Source organism: Mastacembelus armatus, chromosome 19 (genome assembly GCF_900324485.2).
Source record: "Mastacembelus armatus chromosome 19, fMasArm1.2, whole genome shotgun sequence".
NCBI lineage: Eukaryota > Metazoa > Chordata > Actinopteri > Synbranchiformes > Mastacembelidae > Mastacembelus > Mastacembelus armatus.
The window spans coordinates 5,453,465-5,478,409 of NC_046651.1; the positions used below are offsets into that span (position 1 = coordinate 5,453,465).

The 24,945-nt window shown below is 40.6% G+C and overlaps 2 protein-coding genes across 2 annotated transcripts in view; one reads left to right on the top strand and one right to left on the bottom strand.

Moving 5' to 3' along the window:
• Window positions 1-21,156, top strand: part of rab26 (RAB26, member RAS oncogene family) — an 89,175-nt gene extending 68,019 nt beyond the window's left edge. Inside the window, exons 7-10 of the mRNA XM_026315616.1 lie at window positions 15,247-15,312; window positions 16,071-16,124; window positions 16,830-16,906; window positions 19,326-21,156. Of these exons, the coding sequence (XP_026171401.1) occupies window positions 15,247-15,312; window positions 16,071-16,124; window positions 16,830-16,906; window positions 19,326-19,428 (300 nt within the window). The 3' untranslated portion in view covers window positions 19,429-21,156. The remainder of the gene's footprint in view (window positions 1-15,246; window positions 15,313-16,070; window positions 16,125-16,829; window positions 16,907-19,325) is intronic.
• On the bottom strand, window positions 5,281-10,849 carry LOC113135520 (uncharacterized). Its single transcript, XM_026315615.1, has 3 exons — window positions 10,755-10,849; window positions 9,243-10,221; window positions 5,281-6,962 (listed from the first exon to the last, which is right to left on the bottom strand). The coding sequence occupies exons 2-3, from the start codon at window positions 10,189-10,191 to the stop codon at window positions 6,895-6,897; spliced, it is 1,017 nt and encodes a 338-aa protein (XP_026171400.1). The 5' UTR covers window positions 10,192-10,221; window positions 10,755-10,849; the 3' UTR covers window positions 5,281-6,894.
• Window positions 21,157-24,945: the final 3,789 nt, after the last annotated feature.

Here is a 24,945-nt window from a genome sequence, read left to right on the forward strand (position 1 = left end):
GAGAACAGAGAAGTGGAGGAGGCTGTAGGGAGTGAAATTAGTGTGTTTGTGCACATATGTGTCAGTGGGGTTTTATTTTTTGTAATACTCTGTTGCATTTACACAACTTGTTCTTGCACTTCACAGAAGAATAGCAACATCACTCATTTCTACAGTCTGTTTCTGCCCCCACACTTTTATAGTTTTTATAGTTCCGAACTGTGTCATCTGATTGTCCAGCTACCAAAATCCAGATCAGAAAAAAAAGAGGTACTTCAAATGTTGATACTTGCATCTTGGTTGCTTATAGCTATTACAATGCTTTCCTAGAACATAGTTTTATGAGGAGCCACGAGTACTATGCAGTTTTTTTTTTTCTTGCTCTGGCTTTGAAACTCAGGCCACCTATAGGGTACTGGCCTACACTCTGACCTGCTGCAAAATCCCCCTGCATATTTTCCCATGTTATAAAAAAATCTTATTTCAAAAAATCTAACTTGATTTATTATTTTATTTACATTCAGGTAGAGGCTTCGCTGGTTTTAATGCCAGCACAAACAGAGGCACAGAGCTATTTACTGCTCCACTCCACTGTGCTGATACAGTGCAGATACGGGACCACAATGCCCATCAGTCTTGCTATTATGTAAGTCAATGGTTGTATTAGAACAGTTACAGCAAGGTGTACCAGAAAACACATTGTGCATGTATTGTTTGGTGTTGGCTAGGTGGATCTAACTTCTGCACTATATCTGCACTACACTCCAGCTGTCAAAAAATTACTTTGCAGTCAGTTGGACCACATATAATGTAGCATCTGGCTAGTGTTAGTGTTACATTGATCGTCTGAATCAGAGTAAATGAATCAGTGACTTTCTAAGAAACAGACTAAAATTATGTAAACATAGAACTACAGCCACTCTAGTAACAACACTAGCAGTAAAACGTCAAAAAATGTATATAAACAGTACAAAATTGAAAAGAATTGTCTCTGGCTCTGCAATAATTTCCAAATAAGCCTTTCCATTACCAACACAGAATAATAAATCACAGTGCCAGTTTACTTAATTGAGCTGCAGGGACACCAAAAAGCTTTTGGGGTAAACGGAAAAACAGTTGATTGGCAAGCGAGGGTGGCAATGCTTTGCTCCTGTAGGTCGTTTCCTTTGCCAAGACGAAATAGAGCGATGCATCAGCCCTCTGCAGCTCCCTGCTTGTATATAGCTCACTCTCTGCTTCTCTGTCATGTTTTCTTATAGTCAACGGCACAAACATATTTATTTTGTGTTTCTCTGTACCTTATCCTTTTTGCTATTCCTCCTTTCCGTCACAGCTGCATCTCTCTAAAACGAAGTCACACTCCTCTGTTGTGATTCTCATGATCACAATGATACTTCGCCTTCAGTTTTTCAAAAAAAAAAAAGTTTATCAGACAGAAAAAAGGAACAGAAAATAGACTGAAAAGCCAACATGTGTCTCTTGAATATGTAAAAGACAATGTGCAGAAAATAGGAAAGACTTGTAGTTGGATGTGGATTGTTGTTCAGATTTTCTGAGGGATTTGACAGAAACACTAATGGGTCCATCTGAGTAATGTAAAAGACCTGGAAGAAGTCCACATACAAACACACACACACACACGCACACGCACACATTCACATTAATGCATCTGTTGCTCTGAGTGCTGACACAGTGACATTCACTTAGACTCATAGCAATTAACAGAGAATCAGATGTTAAACACTCAACATTACTCATAGTTGCATGTGTAGCAACACTTTTGGTTTTGTTTATATTTTTAGTATGTTTGGAGATCTTCAGGATGTAATAGGTGAAATGTTAAGCAGTGCAGCAGTTAAGCCTAGGTGCTTTCAGCTTAGCTTTTCATGTAGAAGATGAACCATGCATGTCATCCTTGCTGTTGAATGTAGCTGTGTGTAGCTTTTTAGTATTTGGTGATGGTCTCAAAACTTTGCTTTAGCTTTATTTGGATGCTACTTATTAACTTCATGATTTTCATTTTTTATCTCAAAATTAAAAAGTTTGTGAAGCCATATTTTAAAGCAGCAGATTTAAATGATACTGTTCATTCACTTATGGATTGACAGCCAGGAGCTCCTATCCCTGAATTGGTCCTATAGATTCTATATATTGCACTAGATATGTTATTTCCCACACTGGACTAATAAAGAGTCATCTTATCTTATCTTATCTTGAATGTTGTTTGAAGCAGAAAGTGCACTGGAAATGCACTGGACTGCTCATATCCCATCCTTGTTCTCTTGCCACAGTGATTACTGACCTTGTTGAATTTTATGCAGTCTTCTCCACACTGTGCGGATTACAGCTCTTTGGAGACTTTTACCATCCAATCAGACAAGTGTGGATTTTTTTCTATTTGTTCTGCTCTCTCTTTTTTTTTTATCTCTGTCATTTCCATTCTCCTCCCACTCCTAAGGCTGTTAACCAGCTGGATTCATCTGTCTTCACTCATCACTGCTCCACTGCAGACCTCACCACTTACTGCTACTGATCACTGCTTTGTGTCGTTCTATACCTTCCATTGCTCTCTCCACTCATAGCCCACCCACCCAAGCAGTATCTCTGTCTCTACCGCTAGACCTTATCTCTTATGTTCTTTCCCCTCCCCCGAATCCTTCATCATTACTGCTCTTTCTTCTCTGTCCTTTTTTCTGGGCCACTTCTGTCCACTTACACCCAGTTCTGCAAGGACATCTCCACCTGTCTGACTCACTGCACACAGAGATATAGCTGGAGGACATTATCATCTCCCACTCTCTCTACTTTCTCTTCATAACTGCATTCAGTTATTCTGAGGGTGGGTCTTCTGTTCCTACATACTGTAACTCCCTCCTTGCTGGTGCCCCTGCATCTGCCATCAGATCTCTACAGCAAACCCAGAATGCTGCAGCCTGTTACCCCATACCACTCTTCTCCATTCATTTCACTGGCTCCCTGTTGTGGCCCAAGTTCCATTAGGAACACTGTTGCTGCCCTTAAGTGTGCTTTAAGTGCTCCCTCCTATTTCCAAGTCCTGGTCAAATTCTGCAAAGCCCCATTACTCAAAGATTGCACATTTAGGTCAAATCTCTTCTTTATCCTGGTCCCACAATGGTGGAATGAGCTCTTAACTGAAATCTGGATGAAACCACAGGCCAAATTAATGTAACACTAAGTTTGTAACACAAGCTGTAAACAGTTTTCTCCAAATTAGTTTTTTATACAGTGTAGCACGTTGCTGCTGCCATGCAGGTTCACCCAGCAATGTCACACAACCACACCGACAATTCCCAGGGATTTAACGTGCTTTTATTTAGTGTTATTATGTTCCCTGTTTTCCAGTCGGCTCGTGGGTCCGGCTGCTGTGTTGTGTCTCTCTCTCTGTCAGATCCCACGCCCATCTGCCTCACGCTTCCTCCTATATGAAAAGACCGGTCATTAATCTTGATCTGCTCCAGCTGAGCCCACCGGCTGGAGAGCCCACCAGCGGCCACGTCAACACCCCCCCCCCCGAGAGGAGCGAGAGAGGAAATCAGCCACCGCCAGCGGAGGAGTCATTGAAGCGGGGCGTGATCGGAACAGATGGTGAATGGAGACCCAGGAAGTAAAACCTGAGGGCAACAACCGCCCACCGGATGACCAGACACTCCTTGTCGAGGGGCGGTGAGGTCCGCAAACCCCGGAAAAAACCGCCAGTAGTAACCAGCCAGACCAAGGAACCTCCTCACCTCTTTTTTTGTCTTGGGCGGTGACAGGTCGCAATGGCTGCGTTTTTTTCTATCTGGGGCTGCACCTGCCCCCATCCCAAGTGATATCCCAAGTGATATCCCAGATACTGTACCTCCCTCTGTCCAACTGCACACTTCGATGGCGATAAGGGCATTTGCCAGTAGCCCTTAGTTAAATCCAGCATCGTAAAAAATTGAGCCGTGCCGAGCCTGTCCAGCAGTTCATCGACCCGAGGCATGGGGTATGGATCAAACCGTGAGACCTCTTTCACCTTACGATAATCCACACAGAAGCATATCGACCCATCCTTCTTGGTCACCAGAACGATGGGGCTACACCGTGTATTGTGTGATTCCTCTATTACTCTAGCATCAACCACAATTTTGCCAGAACCATTTTACGTTTGTGTTCCAGCAGTCTGTTGGGCCGTAATCGCACTCTACGGCCCAGGGTTGTCTCTACATGATGTTGAATGAGTTTCGTGCGGCCTGGCAGGGATGAGAACATATCAGCAAAACTGTCCTGCAACTGGGCCACATCTGCTCTCTGGGAGGGCGAGAGATGGCTGTCGCAAGAAACCGGAGAGGGATTTGTGGTTTTTGGAACTTCTGGCCCCAGCTCATCTCACTCATGCACCACATTCACCAGAGACACAGGCACTGGCTCTCTCCATGTTTTCAGGAGGTTGAGCTGGTAAATCTGCGTTGCCCTGCCCCTGTCAGACTGCACTACCTCATATTTGACATCCCCCACTTGCCGTGTGACCGTAAAGGGTCCTTGCCACTTGTCAAGTAATTTAGAGCTAGAGGAAGGGAGTAAGACAGGCACCTTATCGTACAGGCGTTTTTGACCTTTCTGAGCCTGGAGCAAATTCTCCCATGATAATTGTCAGAGTGAATGGAGTTTTGCTCCCAGGTCCAAGACGTATTGGTCGGGCTAGCTGCGGTTAGTGGTAGTGGCATCCAGAGCGGGAAGGTGTCTTTGTGGTGTCTTTTTTCTCATTAAAAAAATACAAGAAAAAGTAAGTGAACCCCTCGGAATTAACTGGTTTTCTGTGTTAATTTCCTATAAAATGTGATCTGATCTTCATCTAAGTTAACAATAATAGACATCAATGGACAAACAGAAAATGCTTAAGCTGATAACTGTCGTAGAAATTTCTTTTAGGTTAGCAGAGTTGCTAATTCTCAAGAACAAACACAAGTGTGATGAATCATCTCATCATTTAACTCATGTGCATGGAGAGAAGACTTCTACAGTGTTCTCTGCTTCTTCCCTACAATTTCAGGAATGTAGAGCTGAGGGTGGACCAAAAGTTTTTCACAGCTATTATCTACCTTCAGGCATCTAATGGAACTACAACAAATGTTGGCAGTTATTTACATGCATCTAAAACACTAAAACCCCCATACCATGCATTCTTTAGCCCAACAGATGTGAGTGACCCTTTGACCACCTGTTAAAATTCTACTATGAAACCAAACAGATGTAAGACCTCAACTCCACTTTATAACTCATTCTGTGTAAAACAACCACATAACACACAAACAATTCTATTTTCTAATGTTTTTATTGAATACACCCATTAAACATCCACAGTTCCACTGATGTGAACTGTGCCTTGCAAAAAGAAGATCTCTAAAGGCCTACGATCAAGAGTAGCTGATCTGTATGAAGCTGGAAGGGGGACAAAGTCATTTCAAAGTGTTTAGGCATCCATCAGTCAACAGTAGACAAGTTGTCTATCAATGGAGACAGTTTAGTACTATGGCTACTCTTCCTAGATGTGGGTGCCCAGCCACGATGACTCCAAAGGTGCAATGCAGAATCCCTATGGAACCTTGACTGTCAGGTCACAATCCTGCCCCCTTTAGAAGCATCAATGAGGAAAGAAGGAAATGCAAAAAATAAATACATTTTAAGAAGTTCTCATAATGTGACTGATGTAAGGGCAGCTATTCCCACATTATTTTCAGATAACTTTAACCAATAACCAGCAGCTTCAGATTTGCATTCACACTGCGTGATTGTGGTTGTGTGATTGTGGTTTTTTTTTTGTCTTTCTTTTGGAGATCTAAAGAGATCTAAACACTCACCTCCCTGCAGTGTTGCTTCTGGTCCCTTTATTTGTACCAAACTTCACATTAGTTAATTCCAAATAAAATAGGAAACCTTGGAATTTTGGATTTTACCAGTTTTACCTTAAAGATGTAATGTGTTTAATGTGAAATGTGTTTCCAGGGACATCAGAGGGTGCAGTGATTCCTTGTCTGGAGCCAGTGTTTGGTTTGTCCATTCTGGGCTACTGTAGAAAGATGGTGGTGCAACATGGTTGCCACCTTGAAAACAAACCTGCTCCCTATGTAGATTTAAAAGGCTCATTCTAAGATTAAGAAAATGCAATAGTTGGTATTTTCCAGCGATTTACACACTAAGAACAACATATCTATGAATACTATATTCAATTTCTGCTAATAGAGCACTCTAAATATTGCAAATTGAACCTATAACACGCAATTCTGGCTGAGCTTTTGCCACTAGTTATATTCCATTCAGAGAGGATTCATTATTCATTTCCATTAGTTTAATTGCTCCTGCTAAAGTAATCCATTAATAGCCAGTCAACTAATATCAATTCTGTTTACCCATATAAGTTCAAATTCATTCGATTTGCTGCAAAGAATGTCATATATGCTACCATGGGTAACACTCTGTCAACAAAACACGAAATAAATGTGATATAACAAATGTGAAATGATACGCTGTGCCAGCAAGTGTACAATAGTAACTTAAAGCGAAATTTAGTGATTTATGGTGTATATCAGGAATTGCAGCATCTGCAGGGTTTGTTTCCTACACACCCACTCTTAAAGCTGTACTTGCTTGTAGCTGACAGGAAAAACAAAGTCACTTTTCTACAAGAGAGAGCCAGAAATTTACAGCAGAGATCCAATAGGCCTGTCTAGTGTTCAACCCCACTATGCACTTGGTGGGGGAGCTGCAGGTTTTAAACATAGGCATTTAGAGTAAAACAAAAAAAATTAAATGAGGCAAATGGACCATGGTGTTCCATCCTCAGGGACACACATATTCTGTAATGTGTTCAATCGCTCAGTAATTCGAGTAAATGGTGCTAAATTCTGACAGAGTCTTCAGGTGTCCTCTTCAGATTTCTCTCCCAGGGAAGCGAGGCATCGGCCCCTCACGGTCACAGCTGGTATCTAAGTGCAGACCTGTAGGAACACAGTGAATCCTGTTACTATTGACCGACACTGTGAAATCACTCCCCTTCTCTCAGCACTTCACATAGGAAATCAATCAAAAGCTAATCTGGATAAAGGGAATAATACATCTCTAATTTGATCTGCAAAATATAAAGACAATTCTGGGCAACATCTTCATATACAAGAAATTAATTTTAGTGTAAAGTGAACACTAAACTTATACATCATACATACAACATGCACATATATATAGTTATTCATCATTTGGAAAAATACTCAATTTGTGAATACAGCTGTATAATTAATAATAGTATGCAGCCCTAGAGAAACTGTATAAAGTGTAAGTACCCTGATTATCTCTCAAGGGTTACTGTGGCTCGAGCTAGAAGCTTGTGTTACAAATTGTGTGTGATTTAGTAGCTGTGTCAGAAATCTTTTTCAACAGCACTGAGGTAAAGCATCACAGCAGACACATAATTGAAAATTATCCATCATTAAAGTTCTCTGGGCCAAAAAAAATACATTTGGGATGTTCCTATTTTTAAACCTGTCTCTCACAACCCTACTTTAATACTGTACTGAAAAAAAAATAAAAAAATAAAAAAATAAAATATATATATATATATATATATATATATATATATATATATATATATATATATATATATATATATTTATTTATTTTTTTTTAATATGATATATATATATACATACACATATAGACATCGACTCACTGATCCACACCACCAGGATATACAGCAACGACATTGGAATGTCATTCGGACTGGACAAGTGTGGTCGAATGATAACAAAGAGAGGGAAGGTTGTCAGGACTGAAGGAGTTGAACTCCCAGAAGGCAGCGCATAGCGGATGTTGAGGGCAGCTACAAGTACCTTGGAATCCCACATGCAAATGGGAACCAGGAAGAAGCCGCAAGGAAAGCAGCCACAGCCAAATACCTACAGAGAGTAAGGCAAGTCCTAAGAAGTCAGCTAAATGGGAAGAACAAGGTCCAAGCCATCAACACCTACGCCCTGCCGGTCATCAGATACCCCGCTGGCATAATAAGCTGGCCAAAAGAGGACATAGAAGCCACTGATGTCAAGACAAGGACGCTCTTCACAATGCATGGAGGACTTCACCCCAAATCCAGCATCCTGAGACTGTACGCTAAGAGGAAGGAAGGAGGCCGGGGACTGGTGAGCGTCAGAGCCACCATCCAAGATGAAACGACCAAGATCCATGAGTACATCAGGAAGATGGCCCCAAGCAATGGAATACTTAGTGAATATCTCAGGCAACAGAAGCCCGATGCAGAGGAAGAAGAGCAAGAACCATCATGGCAGGACAAACCCCTGCACGGCATGTACCACCGACAGATACAAGAAGTGGCTGATATCGAAAAGTCCTACCGGTGGCTGGAAAAAGCTGGACTGAAAGACAGCACAGAGGCACTGATCGTAGCAGCACAAGAACAGGCCCTGAGCACACACAAGATCGATAGAGGCCGGGGTCTACCGCACCAGGCAGGACCCCAGGTGCAGGCTGTGCAAAGATGCCCCTGAGACAATCCAGCACATAACAGCAGGTTGTAAGATGCTAGCAGGCAGAGCGTACATGGAACGCCATAACCAAGTGGCCGGCATAGTGTACAGGAACATCTGTGCTGAGTATGGGCTGGAGGTCCCAAGGTCAAAATGGGACACGCCTCCAAAGGTGAGGGAGAATGACCGAGATAAGATCCTGTGGGACTTCCAGATACAGACCGACAAACAGGTGATGGCTAACCAACCGGACATAGTAGTGGTGGACAAACAACAGAAGAAAGCCGTAGTGGTAGATGTAGTGATCCCAGGTGACAGCAACATCAGAAAGAAGGAACACGAGAAGCTGGAGAAATACCAAGGGCTTAAAGAAGAGCTAGAAAGGATGTGGAGGGTGAAGGCAACAGTGGTCCCCGTGGTAATCGGCACCCTCGGGGCTGTGACCCCCAATCTGGGAGAGTGGCTCCAACAGATCCCAGGAACAACATCAGAGATCTCAGTCCAGAAGAGCGCAGTGCTAGGAACAGCTAAGATACTGCAAAGAACCCTCAAACTCCCAGGCCTCTGGTAGAGGACCCGAGATTGAGGAAGACACACACACCACCCATAGGTGTTACATTCACATAATATAATAATGTGAATGTAACACCTCAGTAATAATAATTGTGTTCAGTTATATGAATTATTTTACTCCAGTATTCTTCCTTTATGGCTAATTCCTGGGGGATTTTCATGAGTACTTACCTGTTTTTGGAGCATGCAAGCTGCTGTGGTGCACAGTCTGATGCACATGTTGTTTAGGTTTTTGCTTCCTCAGACTAGTGTAAATGTTTTCTTGCTTAGTTTTAATGGTAGCAGGCCCACGGCATTGATGTGAGTGTGCAATCAGTTGTGCAATTTGTCTGGCCATGGCGGTTTTCTCTGGAACAGGTGGTGGGATTTTGCGTGGCACTGTTGTTTCCTGTTTATCTCCCTCAGTGAAAACATCATCAAGCTCATCTGAATGGTTGACCGGGCAGAGGTGCACAGCACAGAGCTCCTCAAGTGTTACCACTGGCCCCGGAGTTACCAGAGTTCTTAGGAAGGCTGAGGAGTCGGAGTAACAGCGACGGGATGGTTTGGGTTTGACAGGGGGTTTGCTTTTAGTCAAGGGTTCTGGTTTAGGAGTGTTTTCTGGTGCAGGATTTGATTTGGGTTCTTGAAAGATTATAGGGAGGGGAATCTGCAGAGACAACCTTTTAGCACGGGCACCGGGGGAGGTAGAGCTGGACTTGGGACGCAGCTTCCAGCCCAGAGGGTCATGGCCGGTGATGACAGATGTCTTCACAGTAGGAAGAGAGGAGCAGGACAAGGTTATGTCACGCTGGGGAGGCTGTGGTTCTTGCTTGGTCTTCCTAACGGTAATGACAGAGGAGGTTTCAAACCTGGAAAAGTCGGCTGACCACCGTCGCTGGTGAGAATATGCTATCACACGAGAGGTGGAGACTGTTGACAAAGAGCGCTGTATTGATCCCTGGCTGTGCGTTTTGACTTGTTCTGGTGCTGGTCTGTCCTTGCGGTCTTTGATCTCTGCTTTCTGGCTTGCACTCTTAACTGCAGACACCTTTTTACTTCTATAGATACTCTTAGTGTAGCTACCATGAGCACAGCCTGGACGAACAGGGGCATTATTAACAGTAGAGCCTTTATTCATCTTGCATGGAAGAGTGGGTGATAAATAAGCCTGTGAAGAGAGAGGTGAAACAAGGAGTGGAGTGTCAGGATGTTGTAATTTTAAAAGAGGAACAGGAGACGCCCACCTCAACTTCTCAAATAACTTTCACAACTGATGCTTTTTTACGACACAACACCCGTTCTGAAATCCACTAGTTTTAAATAGAAAAGGCAAATATGACACTTATATAGTTGCACAAACAAATACTGAACAACTGTTTGTACTTAAACTACATGCTAAGCTATGGTAAGAATGACCTGAAATAGTCACAAAGCAAGCTGACTCAGTAATATCCTTTATGGAGCCATATAACAGCCTAAAGTTTGCAACATCAGCTGACATTTAATAGCATAGTGTCATATTTTCTCTCAAAATCAACCTTTCATTTCCAAAACAAAGGTTGTGTTAATTATTTCCTAAAAGTTATAGTTTTGCTTAAAAATAAAAATAAAGCAATGTTACATATGCTAACTAAATAACTAAACATGAAATTCTCCAGTTAAAAAATTGTTTTGAATAGTTAATAACTAAATATTGTTTACCAGTAGTGCTGTGTTGATCTCAGTCCTAGTACAGAGTGGTATAATCTCTTTGTGTCATACAGTACCTTTTCTAATATCACTCTGGGTGTTTCCTCACCCAGGAGCCCACCCAAATCTGACCACAACTTCCTCAAATTTGCACCCAGAAATGCATTTTACACACACACACCCAGACACACACTAGGCAAGGTTGGCTAACAGCTGTTTTCATCACAGCATGCAGAAGAACAACCTCAAAAAGTGTACTTTGTTTGTTTGGCCATGTGAATCACACTTCACGCAGCTGAAACACATTTAAACTGATATATGATCAATTTAACTGTATAAGTGAACACTACTATTATTCACCTATTTTTAGTATTAATTCAAAGCTTCGTTAGTGTAACTAAATGATGTTTGAGCTGTATTGAGAAACAAGCTGACTGCTTGCTAGTGCTAATTAGTTAAATTTAAAGGGGGAATGATTTTCAACCAGATTCCTATTTTTCAAACCTCAAGTAAAATTTACTCTGTATTACCTGAGTAAATAGCTCTTTGTAATAACTTCCACAAATGTCTACCAGATGATGTCATTCCCATCACAAAAACCAATAATTTAAGTGGAACTCCAATCTGGACACCATGATGACTACAATGTTTTCCAATGATCAACAGCATTACAGCTCGTCTCTTGTCAAGCAGAAGTTGGCATGAAATGTTGCTACAATTCAAGATTCTTTTATTGTCACTATACTGAGTTCAGTGAAATTAGAGCAGTCCTTGCAAGACAATGGATGGGTGTTTGTGATGTAAGGGGGCAGAGTTTCCTGGGTGATGAAGGACTTTTCACTGGCAGCTTTTGGAAATAAGACATGACATTTGTTTTTATTTTTCATTTATTTATTTATTTATAATTTTTTTATTGTTGGATTAAATGATCATCTATGTTATAGTGAATTATTACTTTAAAAAGTCAAAGCAATAAACATTATAGACTACCATCAGAATGTTACAGTATCATAGTCTTTGCAAGCATAAATGTAGCTACCAAGCCCCAGTGTGTAGGATTTGATGTGGAATATGACATATGAACGTAAACATTTGCACCACATGTTTCCAGTGTGGTTGTTGTTTGACATGTGAAAGCATATTTTGTTGCTGTACATTTTGAATAACCACATATTGTTGTTCCCTGAGCATAGAGATACATCTGGCAACCTTTTTTTACACAGGGCGGAGGAAAGTCTCCTTTTGACTCCAGGAGCATTTGGTATTTAAAATAATCTGGTATTTTTGATTGACGCCTTGATTACTCATGCGCAAAGTTCATGAAGCTGTAGCTGTATGCAAATCAAAATGTGACATCATGTGGTGACTTCTTGTAACCCCCAGCAATACTGTCAGTAATTCATTAGATAGAAAATTTTGCACTCTCGTCACCAAGGAGTGGGAAGACATATCAAAATAAAAGTCCAGGACAGGAAGTGTAAGTGGGTCACGAGCAGACTGATCATGGTATTCCATATTTATTCTGATGCCCTCTCCATCATTACAGTGCAAGTTGTACCAAACTGCGCATGCTCTCACAGACAGCATGTACTCTTAGCGCTCAGCAGCTCCTTTGAAGCTTGATCAATTTAGGAGCCAAGTTCCCCCCCTCACTTCCTCTTAATCCACCCACAGGCCTGCCGAGATCTTTCAAGGCTGCGTGAGTAATTTTCAGGGTCTTGTGTTGTCGAGAATCAGGATTGCTAGGCGAGGCACAGGAGAGGAGAGAGGAGGGATTACCTCTGATCCAAGTGTATACATGTAATGATGGAGGAAAAGTGCACGGACTGTACAGTATATATGTGTGTGAGAGAGCATTTTCATTCATGAACAAAAGTGACACAATTGAAATAAGGTTATGGTGTGCTTGGTGCTGCAAGGGAATGGGAGGAATATGAGGTATAATAGGACAAAACCCATACAATGTTCAGTCTAGATGGGAATGGTGTGTTAAAGAACACAAGGGGGGTTTCATAATGTTCCTTTTTTGTGAAGATGACAGAGAGTTTTGCAGTGGAGATATACAGAATAGCTCTGTGTGCTACCAGAATGATTAAAAAACTCTTTTGGAGGAAGGCTCCAGAGATGTATGACATCCAGCCACACACTAGTATGGTTTGAAAATTCCAGGAAGCAAATCATGTCACAAATTTTAATGGTTTGGAAACTTTTTTGTAGAGCAGAACTGTTTAAACTGAGATATGACAAAGTTCCATTTTCAGACCTTTTCAGGTAGCTTCTTAGGGGGGAGGAAAAATCTCTCTTGGCATTCGGCACTGAACTTTTTGTCATTTAGTTTTAGACACAGTGTGCAGAACAATGTTAGGAATACACTGAATATTAAACCAAAGCACAGTCTGTACAACACCATGCTGCAGATGTTCTTGAGGCTGTGTGCTATGCTGTGGTCTGCTGTGGCAGCAACATATATAGGTGGTGTGGGGGACAGAATAGACTGGTCAAGAGAGCAGGCTTTTTTCTGTGGGAGACTTGGATTGAAACTGGATGAGAAAGAAAACAATCTTTTCCCTCCTGCTACTGTTAAATTTGTTATTCAATATCATTGTGCGATATGCTGCTAACAAATTAATTAGGTCCTTTTTCCTCCATTTTATACAATACATGTATATATATTATATCATTTCCTATTTATTCTGTTGACTTATTGAATTTTCAATTTTAGATTTTATAATGTTTATTGGCTCTTACATTGGTGTGGATCTTTCCCTATTTCCTTCTTGAACTGTGAGCAACTGTAACAAGTTAAAGCAAGTTCCCCTTGGCATTACGAACATCCTTTGAATCTTGAAATGTTTGCCCGAAAGGAACCATAAAACACTGCTGATATTTTGGCAGATAATATTTTACTGATCCATATAAACAGATTTTTAACTTCCCAGGTATGTGAAAATATCTTGATTAAATTAATCCAAAATGTAATCTAGCCACAATTACGATTTCTACCATTTGCTATTGAAGATTATTTGTATTTGTTGTACTGTGTTAATGACATATTCTTTATTATATATAAATATATATAAATGTAAATATATATATTTAAATATAAGGACAGTAGTGGTTAGCACTGTTGCCTCACAGCAAGAAGGTTCCTGGTTTGAAACCCATCAGGGGCCTTTCTGTGTGGAGTTTACATGTTCTCCCTGTGCTTGTGTGGGTTTTCTCCAGGTACTCTGGTTTCCTCCCACAGTCCAAAAACATGTATGTCAGGTTGATTGGTGACTCTAAATTGCCCATAGGAGTGAGTGTGAGTGTGTGAGGTTGTTTGTCTCTATGTGGCCCTGTGATGGACTGGTGACCTGTCCAGGGTGTACCCCTGCTTTATCCCCTGCAGGGATAGGCTCCAGCAGATCCCTGTGACCCTAAATAGGAATAAGTAGGTATAGATAATGTATGAATGGATATTTAAATATAATATATTATATATCTATATAAATTCAATATACATCATTAATAATTCACAACTCTCCTTACAGCAAGAAGGTCCTAGGTTTGAATTCCATTCGACCTTGGGGCTGATTGTGGGGCTTCCATGTTTTCTTGTTTCTGCGTGGGTTTACTCTGGGTGCTCCAGTTTCCTTCCACGGTCCAAAGACATGGGTTAGGCTGATTAGTGACTCTAAATTACCTCTAGGTGTGAATGTGAGTGTTTGTCTATCTCTATTTGTCAGCCCTGTGATAGACTGGTGATCTGTCCAGGGTGTGGGATTGGCTCCAGCCCCCGATGACCCTTGAAGGATACGCAGTAGCTTATAGATGGATGGATAATACACAGATATTCATGCTGTTTTTATGTGTTCAGTTATCAGTATTCCTGTTGTTCATTGTGTTACTCCAGGGCCTTAGCAGTTCTTGCTGTTAACAGATATTTTAATTCTTAAACAAATATGATGAAATATTAGCTGCCAATAAAAATGGGTTTGGCCAATACCAATCAGAATTGGAAGGACTGCAACCATTCCACCTTGTCCATCCATCATCTTGTCTAATCATTTTAAAGTTTGCATCAAGGTTGCGTGAAACTGAGAGGGAAATACACTTGTTCTCAGCATCTGTTTTCACGTAAGCTGCATGTACACCAGTAATGATGAGATCAATATCTGAAAAGAAGGAAAGTTCTGTCTGTGGGTGCATATTTTTAACCAAGGTACAGTAGGTAACAGAGTCAATGGACTGCTGCCTGTTATTGGAAGATGGATGATGGATAGAGATGAAGAAGGGTGAAGAATGGAATATTTGGAGAGACGCAGTGTGGCCTGTGAACAATAAATTAATCTTTTGCCTTTCTCCCTCTTTTTACCTCTGTGGATCCATTTATCTCTTTTGTCTATGCTTTTTATCTCCCACCCCTCTCTTGTACCTATCTCTGCTGTACTGTTTCCTTTTTCTTCTGGTCCTTTCTCACTTTGTATTTGTTCGCCACTCTGTGCTCACTTTCCATCCCTAGGCGTGGTTGACAGAGATCCACGAGTACGCTCAGCAGGACGTGGTTGTCATGCTGCTGGGAAACAAGGTGAGGCCTTGCTGCCAACACTGGATGGACAGATGGAGTAATAGAGGGAGGGAAGGAGGGATCATGGAGGGTGACATGGTGGGAGCCAGGGTGCGAAGATGGACACCCGGATTTGGATTTGTATGTGCTTTTTCAGCAAAAAAAAGTTTTGAAATATTCGGTACAAACAACCTGCCCAGCACCGTATTTAATATTATTGTTATGATGATTTGTGTGCAAAGTGTCATTTTCTACTAAATTAATTTACAATAAGTTATATAAATAGGCCTTTTTCAGATGATTGACAGCTCCACATATAGTCACTACCGCACAGCATCTGATACAGTAGCAAGGTGGAAGCTTTTTAGGTCTAATTGTGCATACTGGCCATTTTTATATACAGTCTATGGTTTAACTAAAGTGCTAGCTGAAGCTGCTTACACAACTAAAAATGAATGCTAATGTTCTGTGGTAAATGCAAAACTGTATTAAAGCACAGTAGATGCAGTTGCAGTCGACCTAATGCAGTTTCAATCTCTAAATTTTATTTCAACACATCTTGAACAAAATCTTAATCTCTTGCTTTTTCCATAATAAAAATACCATAATAATCATAATAGAAAATGTGAAAAATGACTGGCAGCTATTGAAGTGTAAGCTACAAAACAGGAAGATCTGATTGTGTACATGTCAAACACAATGCATCCCCACCCTCTGCAGTCACTGGGAGATGTAAGCCACAGTTCCTAACCTGATATTGTGTGCACCATGTGTTCCAGGCTGACTCACATGACAGAGCGGTGAAGCGAGAGGAGGGAGAGAAACTGGCAAAGGTGGGCTTAATGAGACAGACACACAAGTACACACATACATACAGACACACATGCAGTTTGACACATAACAAGGATAAAAGACATGCTGTGCTTAATCTGCCCACCCAATCACACGGACCCTAAAACTCCTCCCAAACTATCTGCTGTGTCTTGATTAGTGTTTGTAATTACAGTACGTACTCATGGAGGCACGTAATGTTGTTATTGTTCAGTATAAATGACAAGGGATTCCTAACTTAATTTTCCAGGCCGTTTCACTCGGTTAGGCTGAAAGTGCTGTGTTAGACTAAATAAGTAGTGATAGAGAGCAGTGTGGCAGATGAACTGTCAAGGTAACACTCACAGCAGGAATATTGACATGTACATACAACACAGGCTTACACAAATTGAGACTGGGAGGATCTTTCCTTGACTTATACTGTCTTGTCTTGCCTGTAAATTAAAACAAAGGGGGGGGGTCTAGAAATCTCAGAATCCATCAGTGCTGAATTCATGCTTTGATCAGCAGCCCTCTTGTCTCTTCAGGTACTTTAAACCTTAAACCTTAGCCATGTACCTAAACTCCTATGCCTAAATAACTTGTAAACCTCATCCTTCTGTAAGCATCAGGGTATTTTCTTCTCTTAGGTAAAGACATACAATTGCCAAGTCCACACACACACACACAAAGACACATACAAACACATCTGTTATTTCTCTGTACAGGAGTTTGGAGTGCCCTTCATGGAAACAAGTGCTAAATCTGGACTGAATGTGGAGCTGGCCTTCACTGCTGTGGCCAAGTGAGTATCTAATTTAAAGGAACAGAGAGTTTTTGAGTTGACATGAATGCTCTGCCTGCTGATTACAACTGTGGCATCAGAATAAATCATTCATCCCAAGCAGATCTGCTGCTTCATGAAAATAATACAGTAAGCAAGAGACTATGTAACTTTTGAGTGAATCAATAACATTGTCTTTTTACATCAATGTTAGCAAACACATAGATACTACAATGTAACTGACATCACCATCTATCTGAGTGGCCTCCACCTGTGCTACCGTTAAACCATGAACATGTCACAAATCAACACCTCACTATGATATCACAAACACACCTTACAGCACCTCACCAAGAGACAGGTTTTTTTTCTTGCTTCAAGTCGTCTACTGATGATGCCTTTAAAGCAGGATCTTTGGAAATGAATGAATGTGCTGTTGTCTTGTCATTGTCACTTGTGGCAGTTTTTCATCATGAGAAAGTGAAAACCTATAGAAGAAATGATATTTAATTTGTTAATTTGGATGATTTTGTGTAGGTAGGTAGATAAACAATTTTGTTAATGTCTTGATTTAATACTGTATATTGCATTTGTCTTGAACTTCATTCCCTCTGGCTAAAGAAGAGACTTCTGCAATTTACAGTTAAAGTAACACTGATATCATGGATCAGACGACTTAAGTTGTGGAGAGTTGCAATAACACTAGAGATGGTGTGTTGTGTTGAGTGATGTGAAGCACATTTTAATCATCAAAGACAAAAAAGGAGTTCTGTTTTGTGTGTGTGTTCCATTTTGTGCGATGCTATTTCAGTCATTTTGTATTCATTTTTAAAAAAATCTGCATTGCTAATAAAGGACAGGTGTAGGAGGGCTGTTTCAATACCACATAGAAGCTGAGAGCAGGATAGCCATTGCTCTTGCCTTAAAAACTACAGCAGCAGTCAGGTTATGACAGGGGCGTACACAGTTACTATATGTTACTATGATGTACATTTGCATGTGTTCCCCTGTAGCTATGGTATAATAATATAATAATGCTCAAAGCTAATTCCAAATGTGTTCTTTTTACAATAATACAAGAAATAGTCTTATTTTGGTTTAATTTAAAAAATAAAAGAAATACTCTTTTAAGTAATAATTTCAGCTTGTGTGTAGTGTCAGACTCTGTGTGTGGGAGCTGCTTTACATTTTTAGCCTTGTTATGGTAACAGGCTGGTCGGGGTGTTGCTAAGAATAGCACGGCAGTCTGGGACATAACACCCTCCAGATACAGAATATAAACCAAAGCTTTTCTTGTTTTTGTCCTTTGGTTGATCCTTACGTCATTTCAGTTTTTTTCCTGTCTCTCTCTGTTTTTCAATTCTCTCCATCGCTTCTCATTTGCATTGCTTGCACGTTCTCAACCCCTGCACCTCATCATGTTTTAGTTCATTTCACTTAGCTTCATTAAATATAAATAATGAAAAAAAGGGGAAGCAGTAAATCAGCCGTATCCAATGTTATCACCCCATTAAATGGCTGTTATCAGTTGTTATCACACCCATAATTATACTTCAGTTGGGTCCCGACAACAATGCCATGATAACATTTGAATCAGGCACATAACCCCATATGTTAAATGGTGAGCATTAGCAGCACTGGGAGCCAGACTTATTTACCTTTTGGAGCTGATCCCCCTGCATCTGTATTACCAGGCACTGATAATGAAACTTTGAAAACTCAGTGGTAACTGTTTCTCTTTTGTTGACATTTTTGTTGCTGATATTTTAGATTTTACTACATCCTTGGCATATGCAGTAGACAATGTGCTGGCACAGCAAGGCGTAGTATAACCACACAGATGGAATATTGTTAATCCTGACATCAAATAATGTGTCCTCAGTTTTTTTCAACCTGATTCCTACTGTAATGACAATGTGTGACAGCCTTAACCCACAGTAAAACACTGAACAGGTGTTCCTTGGAGAGGTAAGTTTTCATACTGCAGCAGTCAAACCAGAAAAAAGATACTTTGTTGTTGCGTTGATAATGCTGAGAAAGAACTGTCTTTCAGTGGTAATTCTGGGGGACCAATGTATTTCTGTTTTAAGAAAATAAGTGAATTAAGAGTTAATACTGGGGGTGCACACTATTGGAAACACCACCATTTGAACAAACATTGAAAAGCTGGGAGTGTTTTTTGAAGTTTAATAAATTAAGAGTTTAAAATGAATCTTTTTACAATCTGGTTTAAGCGAAGTCATGATTTTTCTAAGAGTGTCTACTATTAATCTATTATTAAATTTCAAAGTTCATTACATTTCAAAGTGGATTTAAATTGAGAAAATCTCACTGCCCAGAGAGGCATATTCAGTAACGCAAAATGTCATGTAAGACTAAACCCCAGTGCAGTTTGTCACTTCTCTTTGCTCAACCTGATGTTACTGTCTGTGTCTCTCAGAGAGCTGAAGCACAGGACCATGAAGGAGCCTGACGAGCCAAAGTTTCAGCTGCAGGAGTATGTCGACAAAGAAATGAGGGCTGCTGGCTGCTGCCGCTCATAGATAACATCCTATCTTTGTGTGTCAGAGTGTGTGTGTGTGTGTGTGTGTGTGTGGGTGGGTGTTGGAGAGAGAGAGAGAGAGAGAGAGAACAGGAACGTTCTGTTATAGTATGTAATAAGTCTTTGTGCCTGGGAATTAATATATGTTTGTAATATTTCTATGAGCGGTGATATACACAATATGCTCTCTCTCCCAACCCACCTTTTTCTCTGCAACTGTGAATCTAATATAACTCCCATCTACATGCCTGCACATACACATGCATGTACAGAAGCACACATAGCTATGTTTCGACGTCTACTCTGCAGCCTGTTCAATCCATTGTTTTTCCATAAATGTGGTGTACATATATTAAATGTAATTTTGTTTTTGAAAGTTTCTAATATGTAAATGCCTGTCTCGTTGAAACTGAAATATATCAGCACAAAGATGTTAAATCAGTCTATCTTGTCAAATAGAAATAGATCTTATGAACACATTTATACAGATAAACTACTGCACCTAATGTAGCCTGTTAAATGGCACTGTGTGCTGTTGTTGTACAGGATATCATATGATAACTGTTTTTAATACTTGTGATCCTGACTGTCATCATTCTGTTTGTGAAATATGATTTGAACTCCAGGCCATTTATACACATTGTCCAGTTTAAAGCTGCTATATGTGTGTGACACATTTTAACATGAATCCATTTCCTGCAGTAATTCTTAGGCCAAATTAAATGTAAGAAACAGCTAAACAGTACTGTACTTTGTATTTGACGTATCTGGGGAGAAACCATTCATGATAACCTATGGCAAAAAACAGGAAAGTTCTTTTGAGAAATTGCAGTGGATGTAGACAAATAATGACTTGTTCAACACAAAGCAGCAGGGTTCTTGTGCAAACTGGTTTAAATCTAGATAAAAAGGTTTGGATTTTGAGTATGGAATTTCATCTGCGGTCCAGGAATTGGTAGACTGACAAAAAAAAGGTCCATGTAGATGTTTTTAATAGAGCTTTCCATGTATCATAGTTTCATCAGCAGTGCTGATGAAAGACATGATTAACACATATTCACTGATAAAGAGGTTGAAAGCTCCAAATAAACCCACGTATTATGTGATTTTTAGTTGCGTATCAGTGCTGCTATAGAAAGAGGTTATTTTTTATGTTCTCTACTGAATTCTCAGCACGTGTACAAATTTAAAACTGTGGCTCCTATTACCTTGATTTCTTCACCAATCTACATAGATTTCATTGCATGAAGATGTTCAAAAAGCACAAAAACAAACCTGATTGTATAACATGCTGCCCCTGTCCTTTTTGGTCAGGGTCACAAACGTTAGAAAACCTAAAAGAAACACTGAGAATTTGTTAATCCTAGAAGCTTGAAGTGAAACAATTTCACACTAATTTTCCTCTCCCGAGGTTTGGAGTTCCTGCCAATCCATACAGATGTAGCCAGTGTTAGTGGATCATTGCTGAACTATTGTTGCACTATGTCTATGTCTATGTATGACACTATTGTGTGTCAAACCCCAAGTGAAGTATGAAAACAGGAGGGTCAGGGGAATTCATGTGTAGAGGGCGGCTTTTCAGTGGCTACTGTATTTTGAACAAACTTTCTTTTAGTGATTCTACCCAGTCGCAGCAACACATTTATTTTTTAAATAGTTCTAATACATTATGTACAGAAACCCTATAAATGCAGCTTATAAGAGTCACACTGGTTCTTGATATAATGATTTTACATGAAATATCAAATTTTCAGAATAAATCAGAAGTCATTAATTTATTGTTAGTGTAATCTATATACAGTATCTTAAATAAAATGATTTGTATTGTATCAGTCTCCAGTGTTCACAATAAAGAATTGATCAAACAGTAGATGAGTTGTTCTTACCTGTGGATGAAGCTCAAATATACAACTACAGCACCATCATGTGGCCTTCACTTCATTTTACAGTATCAATACAGTAATACAATACAATGGATTATCTAGAACAGTGTTTGGAACTTGACTATATGTCTTTGCAGTTACAATATTAAACAGCTTACATGGTCACTACTAATGCTGTGTTGTATTTGCAGTATTGTAGTATTGTAGTATTTCATTTATGTCATGTTATTCTCAGGCTTTGAAACGGAAAGTTCTGTGTTGGATGTACCAAAACCCCACCTTGAGGATCTGCTGAGAAAAGCAACTCATTATCAGCACTGGAGTGGTGTTTGGAGCGGTGTAGGTGGGTATGAGGCTATTGCCTCATTAATGGCACAACTTAGTGTTTTTAAAGTAACAGAATTATCAATTTAGAGATTTTCTCATCAACATGATTCAAATAGACATCAAACATTAAGATTAAAAAGTTAAACTAGACATAAAGGTGTTTCCAAAGCCTCAAATTGAAATTGTCAAATTAATGCATCACATGCTATAAATTCTTAGATGACTTACTTTAGATTTGCTAAGTAAAAACTTCTGTAAGAGTTCAAAAATGATGATACAGTTTAAACATTATGTGTAATCCTACTACAGCCTCAGCAGTCAGCATTTAGATCCTGCCACTGCACCAGCTTTAACATAGGTTTTAAATTTTATCGTCAATGCCCCATACAATGAGCAACTCTCTGTTGCACTTTGGCATTGCCTGGTGCATTGTGTTGAATATAATATTTTGATCTAAAACCCATCCTTGGAAGGACCTGATGAACAGTGCAGTGTGGCTGTCACTGACTGCTTCTTTTCAAGTTTTGTTTTTTGCTTGTGTCCTTGTCACTACTGGTAGCATGACGTAGTACCTGCATCCCAATCAGTTTGCACAAGTAGCCAAGTTACCCCAATATGTCACAACCATACGTACAAGACAATTTGCTGTCTATCCCAGCACAGTCTCAGGAGCATGGAGGAGATATGGGAACACCAACTGTCACACTAGAAGAGCTGGAAAGGACTGTAGGAGGGCAACAACCCAGCACCGAGACCAGTATCTGCTCCTTTGTGCAACTTGATTAGCATTCACCAGAGAACACCAGAATTGGCAGGTCTGCCTTTGGTCTCTCATTCTCACCACAGATGAGGTGATTTTGGTTTCCACTGACCATTGTTTTGTCATTTTGTTTCAAACTATTTATATAATATACATTAGTAAAGATTTTCAATGTGAATAACTCATTCATCAAGATCTGATGTATGAATTAACTGTTTCCTTCATATTTTTAAACAGTAAACATACACATATTTGCTGCCACAACAAAATTCAATCTGCAAACCTGGTCTGCCTTTGATATATTTGATATATTTCAGGTATTTTGCATCAAAAATAAGCTTGTCTTAATTCTGTTAAAACTGTCAAAGGTGTATGCTTTTCTCAAGGACACATAACAGTGTACAGTCTACTGCTCTATGTCTTTAAGTAATAGCTCTATTGTTTGTTTTTTTCCCCTCATGGATGGAATAACTATTCAGTTACATGTGTATACATGCTTTTGCCTCTAGTAACTGTTTATGATACTGGAATCTTCTACGTGTATAGAGGTGGGTGGCAGAGCTGAGACTGTGTGGCATCATGACCAGGCCAGATTAACCTGAAAGGATCATGTGTATCAGTGTGGGTGAGGAACACCAGGGGGAAAATCTGTTTTTCAGTTGTGTGTGTGGAGGAACAAGAGAATCATTTTTTAAATTAGTCAATACTAAGCTTTGCTTTGTTTCTGAAAATGTTTGAAGAAATAAATGAACAAAGCAATGGAAGAATCTGTAGGAGGAAGAGAAGAGACAAAGTGACCAGCAAAAATGAAAAGGTCAAATTAAGAGCCTCCATCACAATACTGAATACTGAAATATCCAACCATCACTGTTATTTAAGATTTTGGCTTTATTTTCCAACACTGCTTCTAGTGTTGGGAGTTCATCCTTCAGAATAAGGGCATGGATAACCACAAAAACTGCATAAAGTGTAGTTTTCAACAAATGCAAGGAGTTCTTCATTGTTAATCCATCTATTTATCCATCCATGCATTTTGACTGCTTATTAAGGTTAAATTTAATTATTAATTAAATAGATTACTAGGAATTTTGTGAACATCACACACTTGGTCATGAAATACATCTGTACAGGTTTTTATTTGTGTATTTCATACATTCACATCAGTATAATCACAAAACCATCCATCCATTTTCTATACTATCAGGTCCATGTCATGCACCTGTGGCAGGTGACAGATGCCACACAAAGGTACAGTCACTGGAGTCTCCATGTGAGGCAGCTTCACCACGGCTGTCCCTGAGGGAGAAGACCCCATATCTTCTGTCTGTGAGCGACGAATCTCCATCACCAGGACTGTCCTTGAGGTAGAAGGTCCCATCTCTGCTGTCTGTGGTTGAGGAGCGTCCAACACCTCCGTCTTTGGGTGAGTAGCCTCCATCACACCTGTCTGTGGGTGACGAGCCTCCATCACCTCCGTCTGTGGGTGAGTAGCCTCCATCACACCCGTTTGTGGGTGACGAGCCTCCATCACCTCCGTCTTTGGGTGTGTAGCCTCCATCACACCCGTCTGTGGGTGAATAGCCTCCATCACACCCGTCTTTGGGTGAGTAGCCTCCATCACACCCGTCTTTGGGTGAGTAGCCTCCAACACCTCCGTCTTTGGGTGAGTAGCCTCCATCACACCCGTCTGTGGGTGACGAGCCTCCATCACCTCCGTCTTTGGGTGAGTAGCCTCCATCGCTCCCGTCTGTGTTTGAGGAGCCTGCATCGCACCCGTCCGTGGTTGAGGAGCCTGCATCGCACCCGTCCGTGGTTGAGGAGCCTGCATCGCACCCGTCCGTGGTTGAGGAGCCTGCATCGCACCCGTCCGTGGTTGAGGAGCCTGCATCGCACCCGTCCGTGGGTGAGGAGCCTCCATCACACCCGTCCGTGGGTGAGGAGCCTCCATCACACCCGTCTTTGGGTGAGTAGCCTCCATCACACCCGTCTGTCGGTGAGGGGCCTCCATCACACCCGTCTGTGGGTGAGGAGCCTCCATCACCCTCGTCCGTGGGTGAGGAGCCTCCATCACACCCGTTCGTGGGTGAGTAGCCTGCATCACACCCGTCCGTGGGTGAGTAGCCTCCATCACACCCGTCTGTGAGGTAGAAGGCTCTGTCACTTCTGTCTGAACTGGTATCAGACACAGCTTTTTGGCCTGAGGTCTGACCTCCTCAGGATTAGATGCAGTGGCTGCAATACAAACAAACACAAACACTGAAACTATGAGACCTTATAAAATACTTTCAAAACAAATTACTGCATCTTAAATAGCACTGAGTAATATTTATTACTAATTACTAATAACACTAATGTCGAAATAAAATCACATTCAAAACTTAAAAATACACAACTCAGGCTTCAGTTCAGTGTTTTGTGTAGTTCATAGTTAACATTCCCTTTGATCACATGAACTCATCAACTTTTTAATCACATTTCACATGAAAAAAGGGTTCCAATCCACAGAAATATTCTCTTACCTTCAGGTTTGGTGGGAGCCTTTCTCTTC